The sequence below is a fragment of the Diadema setosum genome, chromosome 15, assembly GCF_964275005.1.
Source record: "Diadema setosum chromosome 15, eeDiaSeto1, whole genome shotgun sequence".
NCBI classification, from domain to species: domain Eukaryota; kingdom Metazoa; phylum Echinodermata; class Echinoidea; order Diadematoida; family Diadematidae; genus Diadema; species Diadema setosum.
Window position 1 is genome coordinate 37,984,387 of NC_092699.1, and position 20,176 is coordinate 38,004,562.

Genomic DNA, 20,176 nt, shown 5'->3' on the forward strand with positions numbered 1-20,176 from the left:
CTGCTGTGATTACGATAGCCATTAATGTAATGTATTTATTACAATCTTGCACAAAAAGTGCGAGTGTGACAGTATGTGCGAACAGGACATTAGAAATTTTGTCACATTTACTCGTGCTATCCTCAAGAGTTTATCGTTATCATTGTTGCTATATCATTGTCGTCATAACTGTCATTATCATAACAAGTATAAGAGCAGTAATCTTGCAAGAATGACTGTAGAAAATCACATATATATTAAGTAGGAGGTGAAAAAGGAGTGTAATAATGGGAGTGATCTACATCAGTTACTCTCAATCCAAACATATCAGCCATAATGCAAAACCATTCGCACGCATTTACACTGTGTATAATCACTAATTATCAGTGAGAACTGCGCATCGAGTTCTTGTTCACAGCAATGACAAGAGCTGAGGTATACTCTGATATATTAGCAATGACGTAACATCAGGGTACAACATCACCAAATCCAAAGCACACCTAGTAGGGAACGTCTTAGTCAATATGGAAATGTTTGTTTTGTTACGTGAGTTCGAGTCCAAAAGGCGACACGCCTGTGAAAGCTATGCACAGGACGAAACAGCCCTTATTAATCGTATTATCGCGTTCGCCTTTATACGGCGGATCTCACGTTATGTTTATTAGCATTATCATCATTATGATCAATAATGTAATTACAGTTTTATTATTATTATTATTATTATTATTATTATTATTATTATTATTACTATTATTATTATTTATTATTATTATTTATTTATTTATTCATTTATTCTTTATTATCACTATCTTGATCATCATCATGACCATCTCTCAACTGTCGGAAATCCTATGTGAGGGGGTATGACTTTAATGTTGTTGGGTTGGAATACCTTTTATAGTTCTCTACTCTCGTTCCTGGTTATAGCAAACCAATACAACACTCTCAAAACGTACACACACGAGCTCTTGCACGTTTACTGAAAATTATTCTTGTATTAGTTGCTGGGTTAAAAATGCATTCTAAAACGTTTATGCTGTCTTCTATACACAATAACCTTGGCTTCAGTTCATCGTGGTTATGAGGCATACTATTGCATTGCTGAGAAAAGACATTGGCAGCAGACAAATTCTATAGTGAAAGGAGTCGTTTTATTGAAACGCTGAAACAGTAACTGTACCTGACTTACGGGGGGGGGGGGGGTCTCACAACTGTAAATATTCACATCAGAATGGTTTAAAAACAAACAAAACTGAACAAAACATGCAACAGATTTGAAGCATTATGTGTTCGGCAACACGACGAAGTACCCCTACTGGTATCGCCTATATCGTAATGCGTGGATGCTGCTCAAACTGCTAAAAGAGCACCGTAAGGGCAGACTATACGGTCATACAACTCAACCAAAAGTTGCACTTGTTCTGTGAATCTACGCTGAAACATAAATAGGGCCTCGTTGTTTGTTTGTTTTTTTGTTTGTTTGTTTGTTTTTTCCAGTAAAACATGTCCAGCCTCGAAATGGGTAGATTTGTAGCGGAGTTCTCAATCATCACCCGAAACCACCCAGTTGTCATCACGCCGGAATGCCTAGGTTTGGGGTAATATTCTCGATAATTTTAGATTCTATTATGGTACCCATCTAGAGCGGATGAGAAGCTCTCTCTACCACGGATTCATCACAACCTGCGCAGAAAAACAAACAAACAAACAAACAAACAAACAAAAAAAACACAAAAACTTGCAGTCGTTTGTCCTTTGTTATGTTATGACGAGTCAAACAGAACCAATACACCACGGAGATACCTCACTCGTTATAGACAGCATCGTGGTTCATGACGTCACAGTGCAAGTTAATGTTATTACGCTGATCATGGCAACTACACTATAGCCTTGTACAGAGACTGTACACAAACACACAAGCACTGACCTAAAATGTTATTGGTGTTGTGAATCAAAGATCGGTGCAAAAATACAACTTTTACAAAAGTAATTATGATAATCATTTTCGATAATATTTATATCAATATTGTTACCTGACGCATTCCTTTGAATAGGCACTTAACATATGTGTATTCTTGGACGATTATGCTGCCAAAGACGGTATGGTTTGTATATTACTATACATGGTGATTACTTTACGATATAGAATATACACATGACATAATAAACTAAGTGACACAATAATCGAAGTACCTTCTTAAAATCAAGTTCGTAAGTTACAATAAAGAGTAGTACCGACCCCGAACCAAAGTGATCCAACTCAGCATAGACTGTACATCCTGCAGTAAGCAATAAAGACATCTATATTATATAGTATTTACAAAAATGATTACATATTTGGCATATAACATACATTTAGCGTATTATATGTGGAGGCTAGGAAGCTTTTTTTGGTCTTTACTTCGACCTTCGCTTCAACTCGAGAACCAATGTTTATATTTGCAGCTGAGGTTCCAACAGAAAGCTATAGGTGCATCAATGTAGAGTATTGGTACATGTATCACGAATTAATCTTGGGCTTAAACTTTTGCTTCAATTCTTGTACTTGTTTAGCTTTCGTAATTCTACGATTAGAGACTATCAACAGAAAGATGATAGCAAAGTGCAAAAATACAAGGAAATATCGACACACGCATAGGTAAAAATGCCAAACATGAGCGATTGGTTGCTACTCGAGCGACTTACTCAATACGTTGTATGCTTTTGTTTTCTTACTTTACGTACAAATCCTGTTCTCTATACCGAGGAACGCTTGGCACAGGGTAATATCGTACGGAGAGGACTCTCCTTATGTTTTAGCAATGAGGTATAGATAGCGTTATGTGCTTCCTTGATTTTAACCAGAATTCTTTGGTCCCGGTCTGTGTTCTTATTCTATTTCACCCGACCTCCTATTGAAGTCAGTAGGGTTCATTAATATACAAGCACAGCAATCGAGGAAAAATATCAAGAAAGAACTAGTTCATATACGAATACCGAATACAACATATGTACACTCTAAAGCAGGTTCATATCCTATAGCGCTACTCCAAACACAAATGCACATGCTTAGTAAAATCAATGTATACTGCATCTACTTCTATATGTCTCTTCAGAAATTCATTTATGTGATGCTGTTTCTTTGGATTTTTGGTTATGTACTAGTAGATAATGATGTGATATTGACTGGCATTGAGGGGGATATGACATTTATTGCCTGAAGAAGAATCGTATTGATCGAGTCAAAGACGAGGCAATACCACTCTAGTGAGGGCAATAATGTCGTATCTCCCGAGAGTAGCCAGTCCATATCATCATGAACAAGATCAGACATCCAGAGCAGACTTTGAAAATATTTACAATGTAATCATATTTTCATATCATCACCTATGTTAAATCATTGTCTAGAGAAGACATCAACAGCTGTAAAAAGCAGTTATGAGAATTTTGAAGCAGACTCTACACTACATTTTGACTTGCATTTGAAGCAAGAGTTTGCGCACGTAGCAAGCGATTTCTTTCTGCGGGAATAATTGTGCGTCACAAATTTACCCCAATTCTTTTGTTTTTTTCCCGCGATTTTGTTTGCTTGTCAAAATGGGACAATAATGTAAACATTATATTGTTCCTATCTGATATGGTTAATACTGATTGCTCTGGTATATACCCTGACGATTGTATCAATTCATTATACAAATTACAAGTATATGTACCATCATTAGATTATCAATATAACACTTCTGAAGAAAACCTCCATATGTACATATACTCATGAACGCTACATAAGTGTTATTTTTTATTCCATTCACAATACTACAATATAGGTGCGTAAGATTATGTGATCGGCTACTTGGTACCGCCCAAATACGTGGTGATCAACCATCAGAGTTATTCTACGTACTTTTTGATCTCTTTATTATAAAATCTGACACTGAAATCAGTTAAAGCCTCATATCTGAAAGAACATGTTGATGTGTAATCAGCCTCTGTACATTCAGCAGATAGAAATGATTATTTTAGATATAAATGAATGTGTATACTTACAAATGATTGATACAGAAGTGAATATAAGACAACATTGTTAGCATGCATGAAAGACGTGAATAAGTGGTTCTTCACCTTGAAACCTAGTTGCACTTGCACATTGCGGTGTCTTTAGAAAAGCTTCAAAATAAGAAATGTGATACCCTTAAAATTATTGCAATGTAACCGTGTATGCACAAGTTTGAAACACTCTCTTGTTGTCGTTGTTATTGTTGTTTACGAGTGAAAATGTCACCCAAATATGATTTCTTCTGTATAAAGTTGATACAAGAAGGTCTCGCAATTTGTAGAAAGAGAATGCTAGATTGTCGAGTAATCATGAGATCGTGTGCAATAATTGGAATTCGCCGTGTAAGTGCATGTGTGTACGTTATGCAGCTCTCTTGGCCGTTTCCCTGGTGTCCCAATGGATGACGTCAGAGCTACGTTGTCGATTGACAAGAGGCGATGGTTGTTGTTGTGTCTTATTTATATTTCTCACTCGAAGAAGGTGGTAGTGTCCCGGATGCAAAGAGACCAGACGAGTCTAGTTGTCGTTGTTCTTTTCTTGCTCGTATATCATGAATTCCTGGACATTGAGAAATAGAAGTAATGTTCCCGCAAGTTATTGAAGAACTGCAACAAGAGCAATTGGAGCATCTCAAGTTACTACACAATAACGAATACCCTCAAATTAGCAAGAACTTCGAAGAAGAGTAAAATGTTGAATATCTATTCTGCATATAAAGCCACACTGCATGTTGGAAAAGAAAGTTAAAAAAAGAAAAGGGGAAGAAGAAAAAACATCGGTATAATTGGTGTAGCTCTTAGTGCCTTTCTTTGCCCGTTGAACAGGAAGGGACATTGTACTAGTTAGTGGTAAATCTACCCGCTATAAACAGCCTTTCACCGCTTATAATGTCTTATGTGTCTTCTTACAATAAGAATCACGATGACCAGGTCTACTTACAATTAGAATGATGGTGACTAGGTCTTCTTACAATAAGAATCGTGGTGACTAGGTCTACTCACAATTAGAATTATGGTGACTAGGTCTACTTATAATAAGAATCGTGGTGACTAGGTCTACTCACAGTTAGAATGATGGTGACTAGGTCTACTTACAATAAGAATCGTGATGACTAGGTCTACTTACAATTAGAATGATGGTGACTATGTCTACTTACAATAAAAATCGTGGTGACTAGGTCTACTTACAATTAGAATGATGGTGACTAGGTCTACTTACAATAAGAATCGTGGTGACTATAGGTCTACTTACAATTAGAATGATGGTGACTAGGTTTACTTACAATAAGAATCGTAGTGACAAGGTCTACTTACAATTAGACTGATGGTGACTATGTCTACTTACAATAAGAATCGTGGTGACCAGGTGCACTTGCAATTAGAATGATGGTGACTAATATTGTCTACTATAATGAGAATGGAAGTTGACTTGTGTGTGTACTCACAATGAGAATCATGGTGCCAATCAGACTCGCTTTGGCTCGCACATCCAGGTCTTGGGGGACTGTACGGACAGAAAGAGATAATACCAGTCCATTATGACATCATAATTGGTATGCTGACACGTGGTATCTCCATCTAAATTACTAATTACAAAGTGTCTTCTCTGTATGAAAAGACGTTAACAATCTCCCGATCATGAAATTCAACCTTGAAGACAAAATGCTTTCCTCTGCGTAAGGACGCTTATCTTTTTAATCTGTGATGAATGAAATATATCATAAATACAGATAAAGAATTCAGGTACTATCATAAAAGTCGTCTTTGTGAGGGGGTCTCGCTCAGAGCTAGCATTTTCTACGATGATTATACAAAAAATTAATACCTTTCCAAAAGCCATCAAATCACTCGTGACGGAGCAGAATGAAACTGTAACAGTGCAGCACGTGTAATGGAGCTATGAACTGAACGCACATGATGTTCGTGAACATTGGCTTACATTAAGACACATAAAGTGACAACCGAGAGAATTGCAGCGTATATTCTTCAGCCAGTATACTGGATAAAAGATCAGGGACTTTTTGTCGTGCTGTTTTCACACAGTGCTAAAATCAAGGTTGTAGTTAAAGAGGGCAAGTAGGTCAGGGGGATGGAGAATGTAGAGTGTAAGGAAGAAAGAGGAGGAGGAGGATGAAGAAAGAGAAAGCAATAAGAGGAAGGTGGGGAAAGGGAGAGAAGTTCCTCCTGTAATCTTAAAGAATGATGTACTCACAAGTGATGCCAAAGTTATCAGCCCTCGTGATGCATTCACGGAAGAATCCTCCCCACTGCTTGGAGATCTTCCCAACATCAGTACTCAGATCAGGACTCTTCACCTATAAAATACACGGAGAGGAGGATTAGTAACCTGCGGTACAATGTTAAGAGACCATTTTCCATGAGCTCACACGGTAATCAATCTTGGAAAGCACATAAGAAGAGGCAACAAACAAATGCACACACACACACACACACACACACACTATTAAAAATAATTCAAAATTTTCTTCCTACCTACCGGCAGTTGATAAAATCTTGAACATAATCTACTGTGCATCGAGCACACTGGTTTCCGTAATCATGGTAATTTAACCCAACCATCAAACCAAAACAACCTGCAGTTTACACTGCATTATAAAATTAATTACATTGTACAGCAACAACTGCTTGCTTGCTAAGCTTTAGGGGCCCAGCTGTACAGGGCTTTAGTACTCGGGTATTAATGAAGCAGACTTACCATGAAGTCAATGTCATCTTGGCAGCAGATGGTTTGACACAACCAGCAGGGTCCCCGGATCTTGAGGATACACTGACGGTTAGCGTCCATCACATCCAGGTTAGGCTTCCAACAGTATTTACTGGTGGGACGAGATTTGATCCGATTCGATTTAGTTCACGTCATTCAATGCAATGTCATTTGATTCTATTCAATTCAGTTCAATTTGATTTAATTCATGTGAAATCAACGTGTGCACAGATTCGTCTTTACGCAATACCGAGTACTTCAGTCTTAAGGCAATCTAAAATAGTAGTGATCGGGTGCGTCAGGGATTGTGAAGTGGCTCCGTGTATTGTTTCAGACGAAAAGTAGAATCCCACGAAAATTTTCTCGCCCTTGCAATATGTTTAACTATTTGATGACAACAGCGAGGAAATACCGAACGCCGACTAACGAAGCTACAATAATTTATTGCAGACAATCTACTCCAAAGCAGGAAAGCAAAATAAGAGAATTCCTAATTTGAAGTTATCTAACGTGTTTATTTCCAATTCTGAAATTTGGAGTCAATTTTGTTGAAACAGTAAGTTCCTAACGTCACCTGCGTCTGCTGAAATTTTGATATGAAGTAGGTAATACGGTACGTTATGACATTTCTCCATCAAGAGGTTATATTTGTCAAGACTACTTTACAGACACATTGATCGGCCTATAGTATTTTTTTCGTGGAGAGTTGTCCTGGACAGTTAGGGGATTATCATAGAGGTGGAAACATGCGCCCTCTTACGTCTGTTTGGCATAGCCGACGATCTGTCCTGGTGGAGCCTCGATCTGAATCTCGTAGCCACATTCTCCCTTGTCGGCACACCAGCAGCAGCCGGCACAACAGACGAACGGACGCACGATGCGCATCACTTCCTGTTGAATGTACAAGGCTCAAACCATAGTCATCTATCCAACCCAACATGACGACATGAATGACGTGATAGAATCCACTCATAACTACAGCTTTAAGATTGACGAGAAGTGGATGCATGAGAAGAGTTTGAATGCAAAAACCTACTCTCGTCAGTATATACACAATTTTCATTTCTTTTTGAAGTGAGGTCATCAGCAAATAGAGAACTTTTTTTTGGTGGAATAATCGTGATGATCTTATCAGATCTTGAGGTGAGTCGTAGCAATCACATTGATCGTAGCTCTAGACGTTTTGGACGATTCAAAACTTTTCTACGATCAACGCGATTGCCCCAACTGACCTCAAGATCTAAATTAACCGAGATGTGATAAGATCTGATAAGATCACGACTAAGCCAAGATAAAGACAATTTACAATTACAATCGTGGTGCAAAATGTGATAGTTATGAACAAAAATTCCACGATCAGCTGCTAAAGCAGGGGCGGATCCAGGAATTCTGTAAAGGGGGGCGTGACTAATATTTCTGGTGCCACTTCCGGGTTTCATTTCATTTTTTTTTCTTTTTATTTCTTTTGTTTTCAACGAAAAATAAAGGGGGGGGGGGCGTGCGCCGGTTGCGCCCCCCTCTGGATCCGCCACTGTAAAGGCCAATGATGGCGTGCGTAGGGGATCACAAAACAGAGGGAAGCCAGCATTTAGCTTTCAGGTGAGATTTGATCAACCCACCTGATTCATGTTGTCAACCACGTGGAGAGTGAAGCCGCGATGTTCTCTGCACCAAATTCGATGACAGCATTCAGACTCTACGATTTGAATTAGCATCGATTAGAATCATCAAGATCACTATAGCAATGGAGATGTTTATGATAATGATCATAACTACAAGTTGTATTACAATTACAAATAACCAATGATCGCAATGACAAAAAACAATCAAACAAACATACAAACAAACAAACAAACAACCCGTAATGAATATATTTCAAAACCAAAATGATGGGAAAAGAGAATGCAGAAATCTGTTTCATATTTAACGTTTCCACCCAGTTACAGGCCCTTCCACAAATTTCATCACTCCTTTACCCACATTCATGTTTACGCATGAATCGAGAAGCTGTAGATTTTAGCAGCTCAAATTCGGTCACTGCAATGAAATACAAGTATTCCAACAATTTACTCGCACATTTCTGCGGAAAAGCATGATTACTGCATTAGTGGGTCATTACATTGGAGATATACTGAGTGCTTTGATATCCACTGTAAATCCACCCTGCCGAGACACCATTAATGGTCTTAAACAGCAAACAAACACAAACTATAGTAAAACATAACTATAACCTCCTTATCTGGCTTTTAAGGTCAACCCATGTGGCAAACCGCTCATAAAGTTACATCTGTGGTTAAAAACTGAATAGCAACAATTATATAAAAATCTTTCTAACCCAAGGAGATCAAAACGCCCTTCCAGTTTCTTTATCCAAATAAAAGATCCAATCAAGAACTGTTATGAAGAATTGAGAGGTCTCATCTCGTTTCATAACGCACCTCACCGTATTCACAATTACTGTAGTTACTATGGAAGGGGCTAAATCTGAGCCAATCTACTGAGGGTGTTAACAGTTGTATATTTATGGAAATTGCAAGCATAAGACATTACCAGGTATTGGAATGTTATCTTAACTCAAGAACAGGATAGTATTCACAAAGTATTTCGATGTGAATGGTGAAAATATTTTTAAGTAGCAGTTCCCGAAGCAAAAGCCGGCAAAAGTCGCAGTTGCTTCGCTGTAAATCATCGGGTACCATGGGTCTGCGATTGGTGTAACGAGCTGAGATTATCATACAGTGAGTGCCCTTAGAAGTGGAACCCAGACGGCATGATCAAGGCCGATTTCAGCCACAGAGCATCAAAGCAGACGAGCGGTCTGAATAATGAATGGATTCTGTTTATACCTACACACCGCCATGGAAGAAAATCAATGGCCAGGTGTTCGAGATCAAAGGAATGAATTGATCTTTCTGTCGTGGACTATTTCCGAAAGGGGTTTTCTTTGTCACTCACAATAATCAACTCTATTCAAATGTGACCCGCTTAATACTGCTCAAGGATCTAAAAGCTCTCCTTGCCTGGAAAAGCCTGAAAGAATATTTCGCTGTTTAGCAGATTTTGTGTCGATCTCTGTCTCTCTATTACAAAGAGCACGCTGATCAACGCCAGCCTTTAATAGGTCATTTAATTGCACTAACTGTGACGAATTAATTATCACAAGGTTTCTTTTCCTTTTGTATACTATAATACACCTGCAAATGAATGGTCTTAAATCAAGTGCATAATTATATACAGGTTTGACCTAATTGATAGTGTGATTAATATCTGTCGATTGGTATGGGTACCTCATTGTTCGTAGGAAGACAAAAGACAACGACATGCAGAGGTTTCGGTAAAGACAAACTTACCCTCGTAAGCAAAGTAAATCTGTTGGCCAAGGGAGTTCTTGATTTCGTATTTATTTTTCATTTCAATGTTGGTAAGGACTGCAAGAAAGAAAACATGATTAAAAAAAAATAAAGACACATGTAAAATGTATAATTTCATAGGATTTTGTCAACTCTTCTAAATCAACTTGTAATCACACCAGAGCCATGTGTATGATTCTATTAACATGTCTTTTTTTTTTCTATTGGTAATATACCATAACGGCATCATTATAGTAGATGCTAAATATCAGGCAACTTAAATCAGTTCAACAGTGTGTGACACAACGCGAAACGCGATCGTTACAAAATAAAACAAATATTATTCAGCATGAAAAACTAATACTAACTATATCCGACTCCACATACATGAACAAGTGTATTATGAAAATCTGGCATCAAGCTGTGTTATTGTATTATGCCTTCCTTCACCTCCCCCCCCCTTTTTTTTCTGCAGACTTATTAATAAGGAGTAGCACACGTAATCTTCCTTCTCCATTATTGATACATTGGACCCGTAACATTGCGACTGACGGAGTATAATCACGTCTGGAAATAAAAATTTTGTTTGTCGTCTAGTGCGTATTCCCAGGCTACACACGTTTGATTCTTCCTTCATGAGAAAGTGGCAGTATTCCATACTTGATATACCAGGTTTAAATACTAATACGCCTTCTTCATGTTGTACTACTACGTGATCATCCATTATTAGGCTACTTAATGTTTTGAAGTTAGCACAATGTTGGGAAAATATGAACACAGTACATTCAAATAAATAAAAAAAGTCTGAGATAAAAGCTCATAGTAACTATACAAACAGCTTGAGTTAAGGTCTGAACAAAAGTTGTATAAAATGTTGAGAATTACTATAATTATGATACTATATGAAATCCAGTGTAGGCTATCGTTGATTTTTATCGTTGGCAACTATTTCTTCACAAAATACGAAGTTCTTACACACGAACAAAACACACATACACACACACATTTTGTAAGTATACAGACCTATATAACTGCACTGATGAATCTTTCAGAATTGTTAAATTCTGAAAGAGTTTGATCGTTAAATGCCTGTTTTTCAACATTCCAGTCTTTTTCCCCATTACAAGTTTTTAATGAAGCAAGACGCGTTTGTATGTGATACATGTTGCATGAAATAAACTATTATTTTGACATTTGCAATATTCATCGTTCGGAAATTAGAATTAGAAAGGAACTAAATGAATGGATGTTTTTTTTTTTTTTTTTTTTAAATGAAATCTGTGTGGCAAGAAAGCTATAAGTCTTTCAGAAAATAAACCACACCACAAATCTCTAATATCGCACTCCAGTTCGTACCCTCAAGGATCTCAATCTGCTGGTGAACCAAGACCTGATCGATCTGGGCTAGGTACTCCAACCCAGGGGGTACTCCAGGAACATTCATCTGGGGCATTGGCATCCAGTTACCGGGCAGCTGGCCGGGCATCGCTGCGCCAGTCTGCAAGGACTTCGGCTGGTTCTGAATGGGTAATTAAAGAATATCCAAGACGACAGAACTTGCTGGTGAATATAGGCCTACTTATAGAATTTTTCACTTGTGAAAAAAGGGAAAAAAACCCAAACAGATAAAACAAAACAAAAACAGCCTCCTGTCGCTCGCAATAGAGATAAAACAATACATGTATATGGACTATTACACACTATCGCTTGGTATATAAATCTAGGCCTAGTTAAAAACAAGGATCTTGAAAAATTATTAACAGCATGGAAAACGAAGTTGAAAACTCATTGGTATTAATAGATAGAGAGGATAGACCCCTAGAGCCTAACAATAGAGAACAAAAAATAGTAATCGATGGCCCTGGTACGCTTAGGCCACAGGGTGGTAACTATACACAGGTCACAGCTCAGTCGCTGCACGGCGTCTGGTCGGGCTAACTGGGTGGGTAAGGAACTGGTTCTTGCCGAGACCATAAAGTTTGATCATTGTTTTGGTGCTAAAGCCTATCCGTATAGAGGTCTAGACCCTAACTCTCTTTTTGTCCTTGTGTTGTGTGCATAACACTCGACTGGGGCTTATTGACAATAATTCTCGACCTTTCTTCAGGCTTAAACGGACGGAACGTGAAATTCGTTTTGAAGGAAGCACAAGTTTTTGGCAGTAAAACTCCAGATGAAGACCTGACGTCGGTTCACGCACTGCCTAGGTGGGTGTGGACAACCGAACACTTAGTTCTCCATGACCATGGCCATGCTTCGTTCTACCAACATTCGAAAGGGGGGGGGGGGGGGGGGGGGTGTCATCCGAAGGTAAGCACACTCGACCAAATTGCTTCACAATTATAGTGACATTATCCAAACGCCGGGTTACTTACTGAGACATTCATGGTAGGTCCTACTTGATTTCTCCTCTGACTTCAAGAAAATCTGCTCCTGGTCAGCTTCGTGTGCTTGTCCTCAGCTAAGGTTAGATGCCGCCTAAATCATAATGCACAAAGAAGGGGAGTGAGAGCGATAGTAGCAGATGGAGTTTGACGTTAAGTGTCGTTAGAAATAAAACTATCTACGGAAGTACGGTCAAGTTCTCTGTAAAGTGTAGGATCGTACCAACGTCCAATGAGACATGGTTTCCAAAATGATGAGCAAATGGCACCTTGTTCATTCAGACCTGATGGGTAGAAATGCTAAATATTAAGTTGTCATCTTAATATGATCATTACCTTTCTCACTAGCTGTGATATTGAGCACCTGCCAGTCAGACCCGTAACTATAATGCCGTATAATGAACGATAGCTTTTTTCTATGTCTACGTACGCCTCACATACCCAGCCAGCAGCGCAGGCGCAGCTCAGCTAGCTAACGTGGAACTTCGCATGCACAGTTATATCATCGGTATAATAAACACAGTTACAGTATTGTATACTGTACACTTCGATCTATAGTAACCTAGCGCTGCAGCACGCGTATAAGACTCATTTTGCATCCATGCGCGTTGCGCACATTATGACAACACAATGTTGTACTTGATGCTGACGTAATTCTTTACATCACAATAGTTACGCGCACTAAGCACACATTCTTACTCTAGTATAATATATGCCACGTACCATAGTACTTAGCACTTTGTACTCTGTTTTGGGGTACCTACAAACAACAGTAGGGCCTATACCAGTACAAGAATACTTTTAGCACACAATAGAATGTCCTTGAGAACTGTCTTGTAAGTCAATGCTATTGTTGGTGCTCTAGCTGTCGATTACTGAGTATTAATAGTCCTTTCAGGTATTAGTGACGTCAAACTCTCACAAATTCGCGAGTACTCTTATTCACTTTGGCGACGTGTATGCGGTTATGCTGCAAGCTGGAGGATTGTCGTACATCAGTTGAGTAATCCAAAAGAGATTTTACAGGGGTGTAGGACCCTATGAAAAGTGGTAAATCCATGCACATGAGTCGCTAGTCGAAGCGAAATAACAGTCATGTGAGTTGCGTTGTGGCATTGCAATTAGCCTAGCGCACACTTGCCAGTTTATAATGTTCAAAGAACAAAACAAAACGAAAGGGTACGTACGGAGTATTACGTAAACCACAGAACATGATTGATCTCAGTCTGACGTCACGCTACTCACAGAAGACACAAAAAGTGAGAACGAGACATACAAACAGTATGAGACAGTTATGTTCAGTCCTCCGGCCTTTTCCTCGAGGGGAATATATTCAAACACGCAATATTTAAAGAGGTCCAAATATATAATACGAATTGATAGCAAACATCTGCAATAGACAGGCGAGGTCAAGTGATCGAATACCCTCCCTGCCCCTCCCTGTCCCCCCCCCACACACACACACACTCGACAAAAAGAAAGAATGGGATATACGAAGTGTAGATTGGCATCTACTTCAACTTTTGAAAAAAAAATGCATAGACTTGATTAAGCATTACGGAATATAATGAAATTCAAGACTAACGAGAATCTTCTTTCTATATATTTCTACTTGAATAAAGATTTTGACTATGATAAACGGGTGAGACATAGTATGGAAAATTAATAAAGAATATTCTGAATACAGCAAAATTTCTTCTCTAAGCGTTATTTATGCGTAAACTCACTCAAACAAAACTTCTATCGTACGTGCACCAATTCTAATCTGCCCACCTCTCACGTCCATTCACAGCCCATGCACATTGCTATTTGTGTATATGGTGCGTGCATGTCACTCTTGTGTGTGTGTGTGTGCTGGTGACAATAGGCGTTTTCACATCAGCCCGATGTTTCGAAATAGCGCGCTATTTTCTGACTTGGGAAATTTTCCCAATAGCGAAATAGCGCGCTATTTGATAATGTGAACACAAATTAACGCGCTAAATTTTCTCGAGTCCAACTCGGGAAGTTTCTGAAATACATAGTAGCGTGATAGTAGCGCGCTATTTGATAACGTGAAAACGACTCGAGAAATTAGCGCGATGCATCCCATTATGCCTAGTGTGTGTGACCCGATCGATCGAGGCAAACTGCACACAAATCATGAGGAATTTTTGAGAGGGCACACACATTACTTATGCTGTTTGCACATACTCAGCTGTCGAATTAGCTCGAAAAAATTCGGTCTAAGTCTCTTCGGGCTGATGTGAATAAGAAATGAAATAGCGCGATAGTTCGCAATCGCGAAAATATTTCGAGCTTGGATTTTTATCGGGCTGATGTGAAAACGCCTAATGAAGGTGGGCCAAGATATTGAATGTTTATCCAGAAAACCCTAGCAAACACTCTCGTGCTTCAAGCTGTTAATTCAAATACATCACGCCCTTCATATTTCGTCTATCTGTACACGTGAATTCTAGTTCGTATATAGGTGTGCCGAGTATTGGGATATGGCTCACTGATCTACAAGATCTACAAGAGTTGTACCTCTGTCTCCTCCCTGTATTCATACCACATTATCTCTTTAAGTGTGAGCGTAGCAAAGCGACACTTTTGGTCATGTCAATCTGACACAGAACCTTCAATTTTTTAAATACATGTTTTACAATATAGCATGTTATCCATTCCACATTAATTTTGTTTCACAAGAACAGAACATAGGGTGATTGCATGGTGTGGCATATATGAGTAAGACACAAAATGTCGGGTTACAGCCTTTTAGACAATAAAGGAATTTACTAATCTCTTGATGCGATTTCATCACGTTCAGGTAACTTGTTCAACTATGTAAAGGCTTTACATTACTGTGAAAAAAATACATAGACCCTATACTTCTCGTTGAATCTTTTGCTGCTATTCAAATTTTCCGTGCATTCGAATATCATATCCAAAAAACCTTCAAACTAAACTTACAAGGCATATTTGAACTCGAGCTATAGCCAAAGGAATATGCCTTACACTGATTGTGACGATCTCGCCCTTTAGTAAGGATTTTTCACATCACACAAACCAATACGTCGAGAGACGAGCGAAAATTAATTTTCACTTGCTTGTGTGGTCTTCGCATGCATAATAAATATCTTTTTAGGGTTTTTCTCTTTTCATGCGTCTCGCTTTTTATCTCTGAAGTGTCCTTCGCACAATAGCATTCATCAGCAGAACTGCCCAACAGCGCAGCCATTATAGTTTGAATACAACATATCCACAGAATATAAAATACCTCGAGTAAATGGATGTAATCAATCATATTACCTATAAACACGCCTTAAAATGGAAACCGGACGCAGCATGCATAGCAGTCAATATGCATGCTGCCCGTCTCGATATAAGGAGAATGGCTTAATATCGCCACGATCGATATTCACACTGATCACACTCATAGGCAGCGCACATGCAAGGTGACTGGACGGAGCTGTCGATATTATCATACGAATTTCCTTGCATTTAAAGGTCACTCAGTCATTTATGAAATGAAGAGCGAGCCTTAATTCATGAAAGCAAAGTGGCTAGAACAATAGCTTCAATATCGCGATATTCAGCTGAATAAATGTCCCCCACTGGTTGTATGTGGATGAGAAACTAATGCGTTTATGATTTCGCACTGAAGAAAGACGCATTCTATATACCATAGACTATACAGAAAACGTATACTTAACTGCTGATATGACATAAATTGCAGTTATTCACTCGTGCATATCAATAATAACCACACATAATGTAGGCCTATACTGTGTAGAATACATGCCAATTCTACTCGTCAAGGATAGGCAGCAACCATTCTTACTTCTTTTCACTTCTTTCCCTGATCGACCCCGATAAAACACTATACGTGCAGTGCTTGTTACTGCTGCTATAATAAACATGGGTGAGTGTAGGCGAAGCTTGACAGCTAACAAAAGAAACGACCATGGAAACGACGTACATGTATTTTGTGTTTACCCCTCTAGTCATTGACAGAAATGTAAAGAATTGCATTTTTGGATCTATTGTGTAGTGATTCAACATGACCTTTTGACATGCAAAGCATAGACTTGCTGCCAGGAGTTCGAGTCACATTATCTGTATGTGCGTTATTTTTTTTTCACTTGTTTATTCATTAATTGTTTTATTTACTCTTTTTCGGGGGGGGGGGGGGTTAAAACCTGCTAGCATTTGCAATTTGTTAAGGCATTACCTGAAACTAGGCAAATGTATCACGCTAATCGAAGTGACATTGTTAATCTTCGTACATTATCGTCATACCTATTTTTTTTTTCTCAGCTGTTGCAACAAGGCTATAACATAATTAGGCAAAATGATGTATTCATTTTGTCGTTTGTTGGATACTTTTTTTTTATTTGCAAATTATCTTTTCGATGTATCTTATATAATATCTATAGTAATTCAGAACAAAACGGGAAGATGAATATTGCCAACTATAAGAGAAAGCAAATCTGAAATCATATCATATCAAGTTGGATCATAGGATGAAATTGTTCTTTGTGACAAGATATAGACAATGATAGGACTATTAATATCTCATGATTGCATGTAGGCCTACAAGCATATAAGAGCTCAACACTCAGCTCCATGTGATACAACCATCGAAGCACACTACAGGCCCGTACTATAGGATTTTTATGGGAGGGTTCAGAATTAGAAAAAGTGGACCTTTTAGTTCAAGTTTATATGTTTCACGTTGGGGGTGCATATATTTCTGGTGCCACTTCCGGGTTTAATCAGCTGACAAGAAAAGAAGAAGAAGAAGAAGAAGAAAAATGAGCTCCCCCGTGCATTATTTTTTTTTTTTTTTCGTTTCTCGTGCCACTTCCGGGTTTCATCGGCTGACATCTGGAATTTTTCCATTTCTCTCACAATGGTTTCTTGGTTTCTTTAACAAAAATTAAAGGGGATACACCTTTCTTTCTATTTCTTGTTTTTGTTGTTGTTGCTACTGCTGCTGCTAGCAAGGGTGCCGGGACCCCCCCCCCCCCCAACCCCATATTTTTGGGCCCTGCACTATTAACCTATAGTGATTTGCTTCAGCTTAAAAAAAAAAAAAAAAAAAAAAAACACGAACAAACTTTCAATGACGATTTCTTTTCGCCAAATTCAGTCTGCTCTTAAACAGCAGTTGAAATGACAAGACTTAAGCCTCTGGAGACTATTAAATCAAAATAATGTTGGCAATGTATAATGATTTTGAAAAATGCTGTGATAGAGAATGAAAAAATGTACTGTGTAATTCCATTCTAAAGTGGCTTTGATATAATCCTACTTCCACTTATTAAATGACAAAAAAAAAAAAGATTCTAAACAGAAAACATAATTTCATTGTACCTCGATAGTTGACAGTCTAATATTTCTTTTTAAGGCATAATAACAATAATCTTATGTGAATTTTGAGAATATATGCACTAAAGTTTTAACAAATGTGAGACATATACGAAAACGCACTTTGTAGGAGGTAAAATATGAATAACAAAGTGCAATAGGTTACTTGCTATTATAGGGGGAAGTAAGCAAGTAAGCAAACAAACACAGTTAAAGAGATCATAAATAGCAACCGTTTTATGATGGAATCGACCGCAGATCTACCCATAAAAACCATGAAAAAAATGTATTCCTTAAAGGAAAAGGTCATGCCATTTAGATAATGAGTACAACGTGATTCTCACTGGATATTATGTCTATATAATACTGCACCTTGTACTCTGACTTAGAACATCTGCAGGTGGTATGAAAATCTATAACTGTAGAGCAAAAGAAACATTTCACACATGTTTTTACACGGCTACTTTCCTAGAAAATTCTGCGACACACAATGATGGACAAACTTGGGTGTCCCCTATTCTCGCAAATCATAGCTACCAAGTTGAAAAGAAGGAAAAAGAAAGAATTAGTCATGAATAGAAGCAACTGAGACTTATCATTATTAGTCATATATTGTGGCATTGCCTACAATAATAAGACGAGTGACATTCTTCTAAAGACTTTAATGTTCAACTTTTAGACAAAAGTACAGCTTTCGAGAGTTGCGGATTTACAGGCTACCAAGACTCAAATATTGTTTTTTCGAGCTCATAAATGGAAAACAACACCCTGCTTGCGCTAATGAAGATTTTTATCGGAAATTCAGACGTAACCGAGTTGCGTAACTTAAACTGACTAATCTTTCTCTTACACCAACTTCCTGCCAAATCCGTTAAAGTCAGCCGATGGAAAATAAACCATCAGTTTGAGAAGGGAGGTCACCTCCCTGGCTTGAAGTCATACCCTCGCAAAATTAATAATAATGATAATAATACATCTAATAAACAAATAAATCCTATATGTAACATTAACAAATAGATAAATGATGACATGAGTGAATGAACGAATGAATAAATAAAGAAAGGAATGGAGGAATAAAGAAAAGAATCCACGAATTGATTAACTGATCAATGGACAAACTACACATCAGACAAACTGTTCCAGTGCGAGGGTGTAACGGGGAGTGGAATTTATTTCAATTTGGAATATCAATGCATTATCATTACTCTGCACATGTGCACACAGTTGAAATGTATGTGTTTGCTGAATAAAGCGAGCTGCTAAATGAATTAACTCCTGCTTAAATGGATATAATATTGATGCCTAATGCGAGTGTGAAGAGGAGAGGACGATCCAGGTATAACCTTCAAGTTATTCTGCAACCCCCCCCCCCCCCCCTATTATACTCGCTCCTTTTTTAAAAGTAAAATTGTTTATGAAAAACGCCGCGTACAGCTTCACAGATGTACGTCCATATCCGTTATCAAAAAGGATTAAAGGGATCGTATAGTTTTGGTTGAGACCTAATTTCAGGTTTCCAACATTTTTTAATGAGATAATGTGAAACCTCTTATCAAATATGAAGAGCATGTAATTCCATGAGGAAATAAATGTTTGTTTGATGAAAATTGGTTTTGAAATGGCCGAGATATCCAAAACAGAGCAATTCTAATAAAGTGTGGGACCCATACTTTATTATGATTGCTTTGTTTTACTTTGTTTTGGATGTTTCAGTTATTCCAAACCCGATTTTCATCAAATAACCTTTGAATAAACTTTGAATTCCTCTTAACATGGTATGCTCTGTACTATTTCATAAGTGTTTTATTGGTATCTCGCAGAAATTTGAAAGCCCAATTCTCATCTCCACCAATACTGTACCATGCCTTTAACATAATTCCATTATATAGAGCACACATATTGCACATAAATCACACGCCTATACAGTTAGTAGGCAGCCATACATGTATGCTCATCAATACATGACACAAAGGACAGAAAGCTTTTTGCAGAAATTGATATCTACACTTTATTAACGATATACTTTTTGGATTAGCCATGATGAAAGCGGTTCAATTTTCTTCAAACCACATACAGGCTTTATGCCAAAAATAATCGTGTTTTGGCTTCATGGTTTTGATCATAGTGCTGTGTTGTAGCTCATAGATATATGGTAGATTCAATTCCCAACGGCCCAGATAATAATGCAAAGCACGTAGTCTACACCCGTTTATCTATATTTCAGTATATGAAATTTACTGGCCATACATATAACGTTTCTATGAAGGGATGTGCTCTCTGTTTTAATCGCGGGTTCAATCATGCATGTGTTAAAGTATCGATTTTGCACGCTTTGCATGTCGATGTAAACACGA

General features: G+C 38.0%; 1 protein-coding gene across 3 annotated transcripts; it reads right to left on the reverse strand.

Annotated features, from left to right (window-relative positions):
• Positions 1-1,434: 1,434 nt before the first annotated feature.
• Positions 1,435-12,972, reverse strand: LOC140239066 (phospholipid scramblase 1-like). 3 transcript variants are annotated; one of them, XM_072318962.1, is made up of 10 exons: positions 12,912-12,972; positions 12,462-12,564; positions 11,443-11,605; positions 10,087-10,164; positions 8,356-8,432; positions 7,497-7,627; positions 6,728-6,848; positions 6,224-6,326; positions 5,457-5,515; positions 1,435-4,570 (listed from the first exon to the last, which is right to left on the reverse strand). In XM_072318962.1, exons 2-10 carry the CDS (start codon positions 12,471-12,473, stop codon positions 4,529-4,531), a joined length of 786 nt encoding a protein of 261 aa, XP_072175063.1. In that variant the 5' UTR covers positions 12,474-12,564; positions 12,912-12,972; the 3' UTR covers positions 1,435-4,528. The 3 variants fall into 3 exon arrangements, with proteins under 3 accessions (XP_072175063.1, XP_072175062.1, XP_072175064.1); XM_072318961.1 differs by having other exon boundaries at positions 12,807-12,947; XM_072318963.1 differs by lacking the exon at positions 12,912-12,972 and adding an exon at positions 12,694-12,806.
• Positions 12,973-20,176: the final 7,204 nt, after the last annotated feature.

Coding starts and splice junctions, on each gene's coding strand:
- LOC140239066 (XM_072318962.1), bottom strand. Junction 8,433..10,086: donor GATTTACTTTGCTTACGAGG/GTAAGTTTGTCT, acceptor TTCAAATCGTAG/AGTCTGAATGCTGTCATCGA. Junction 6,849..7,496: donor GTCGGCTATGCCAAACAGAC/GTAAGAGGGCGC, acceptor TCGTCCCACCAG/TAAATACTGTTGGAAGCCTA.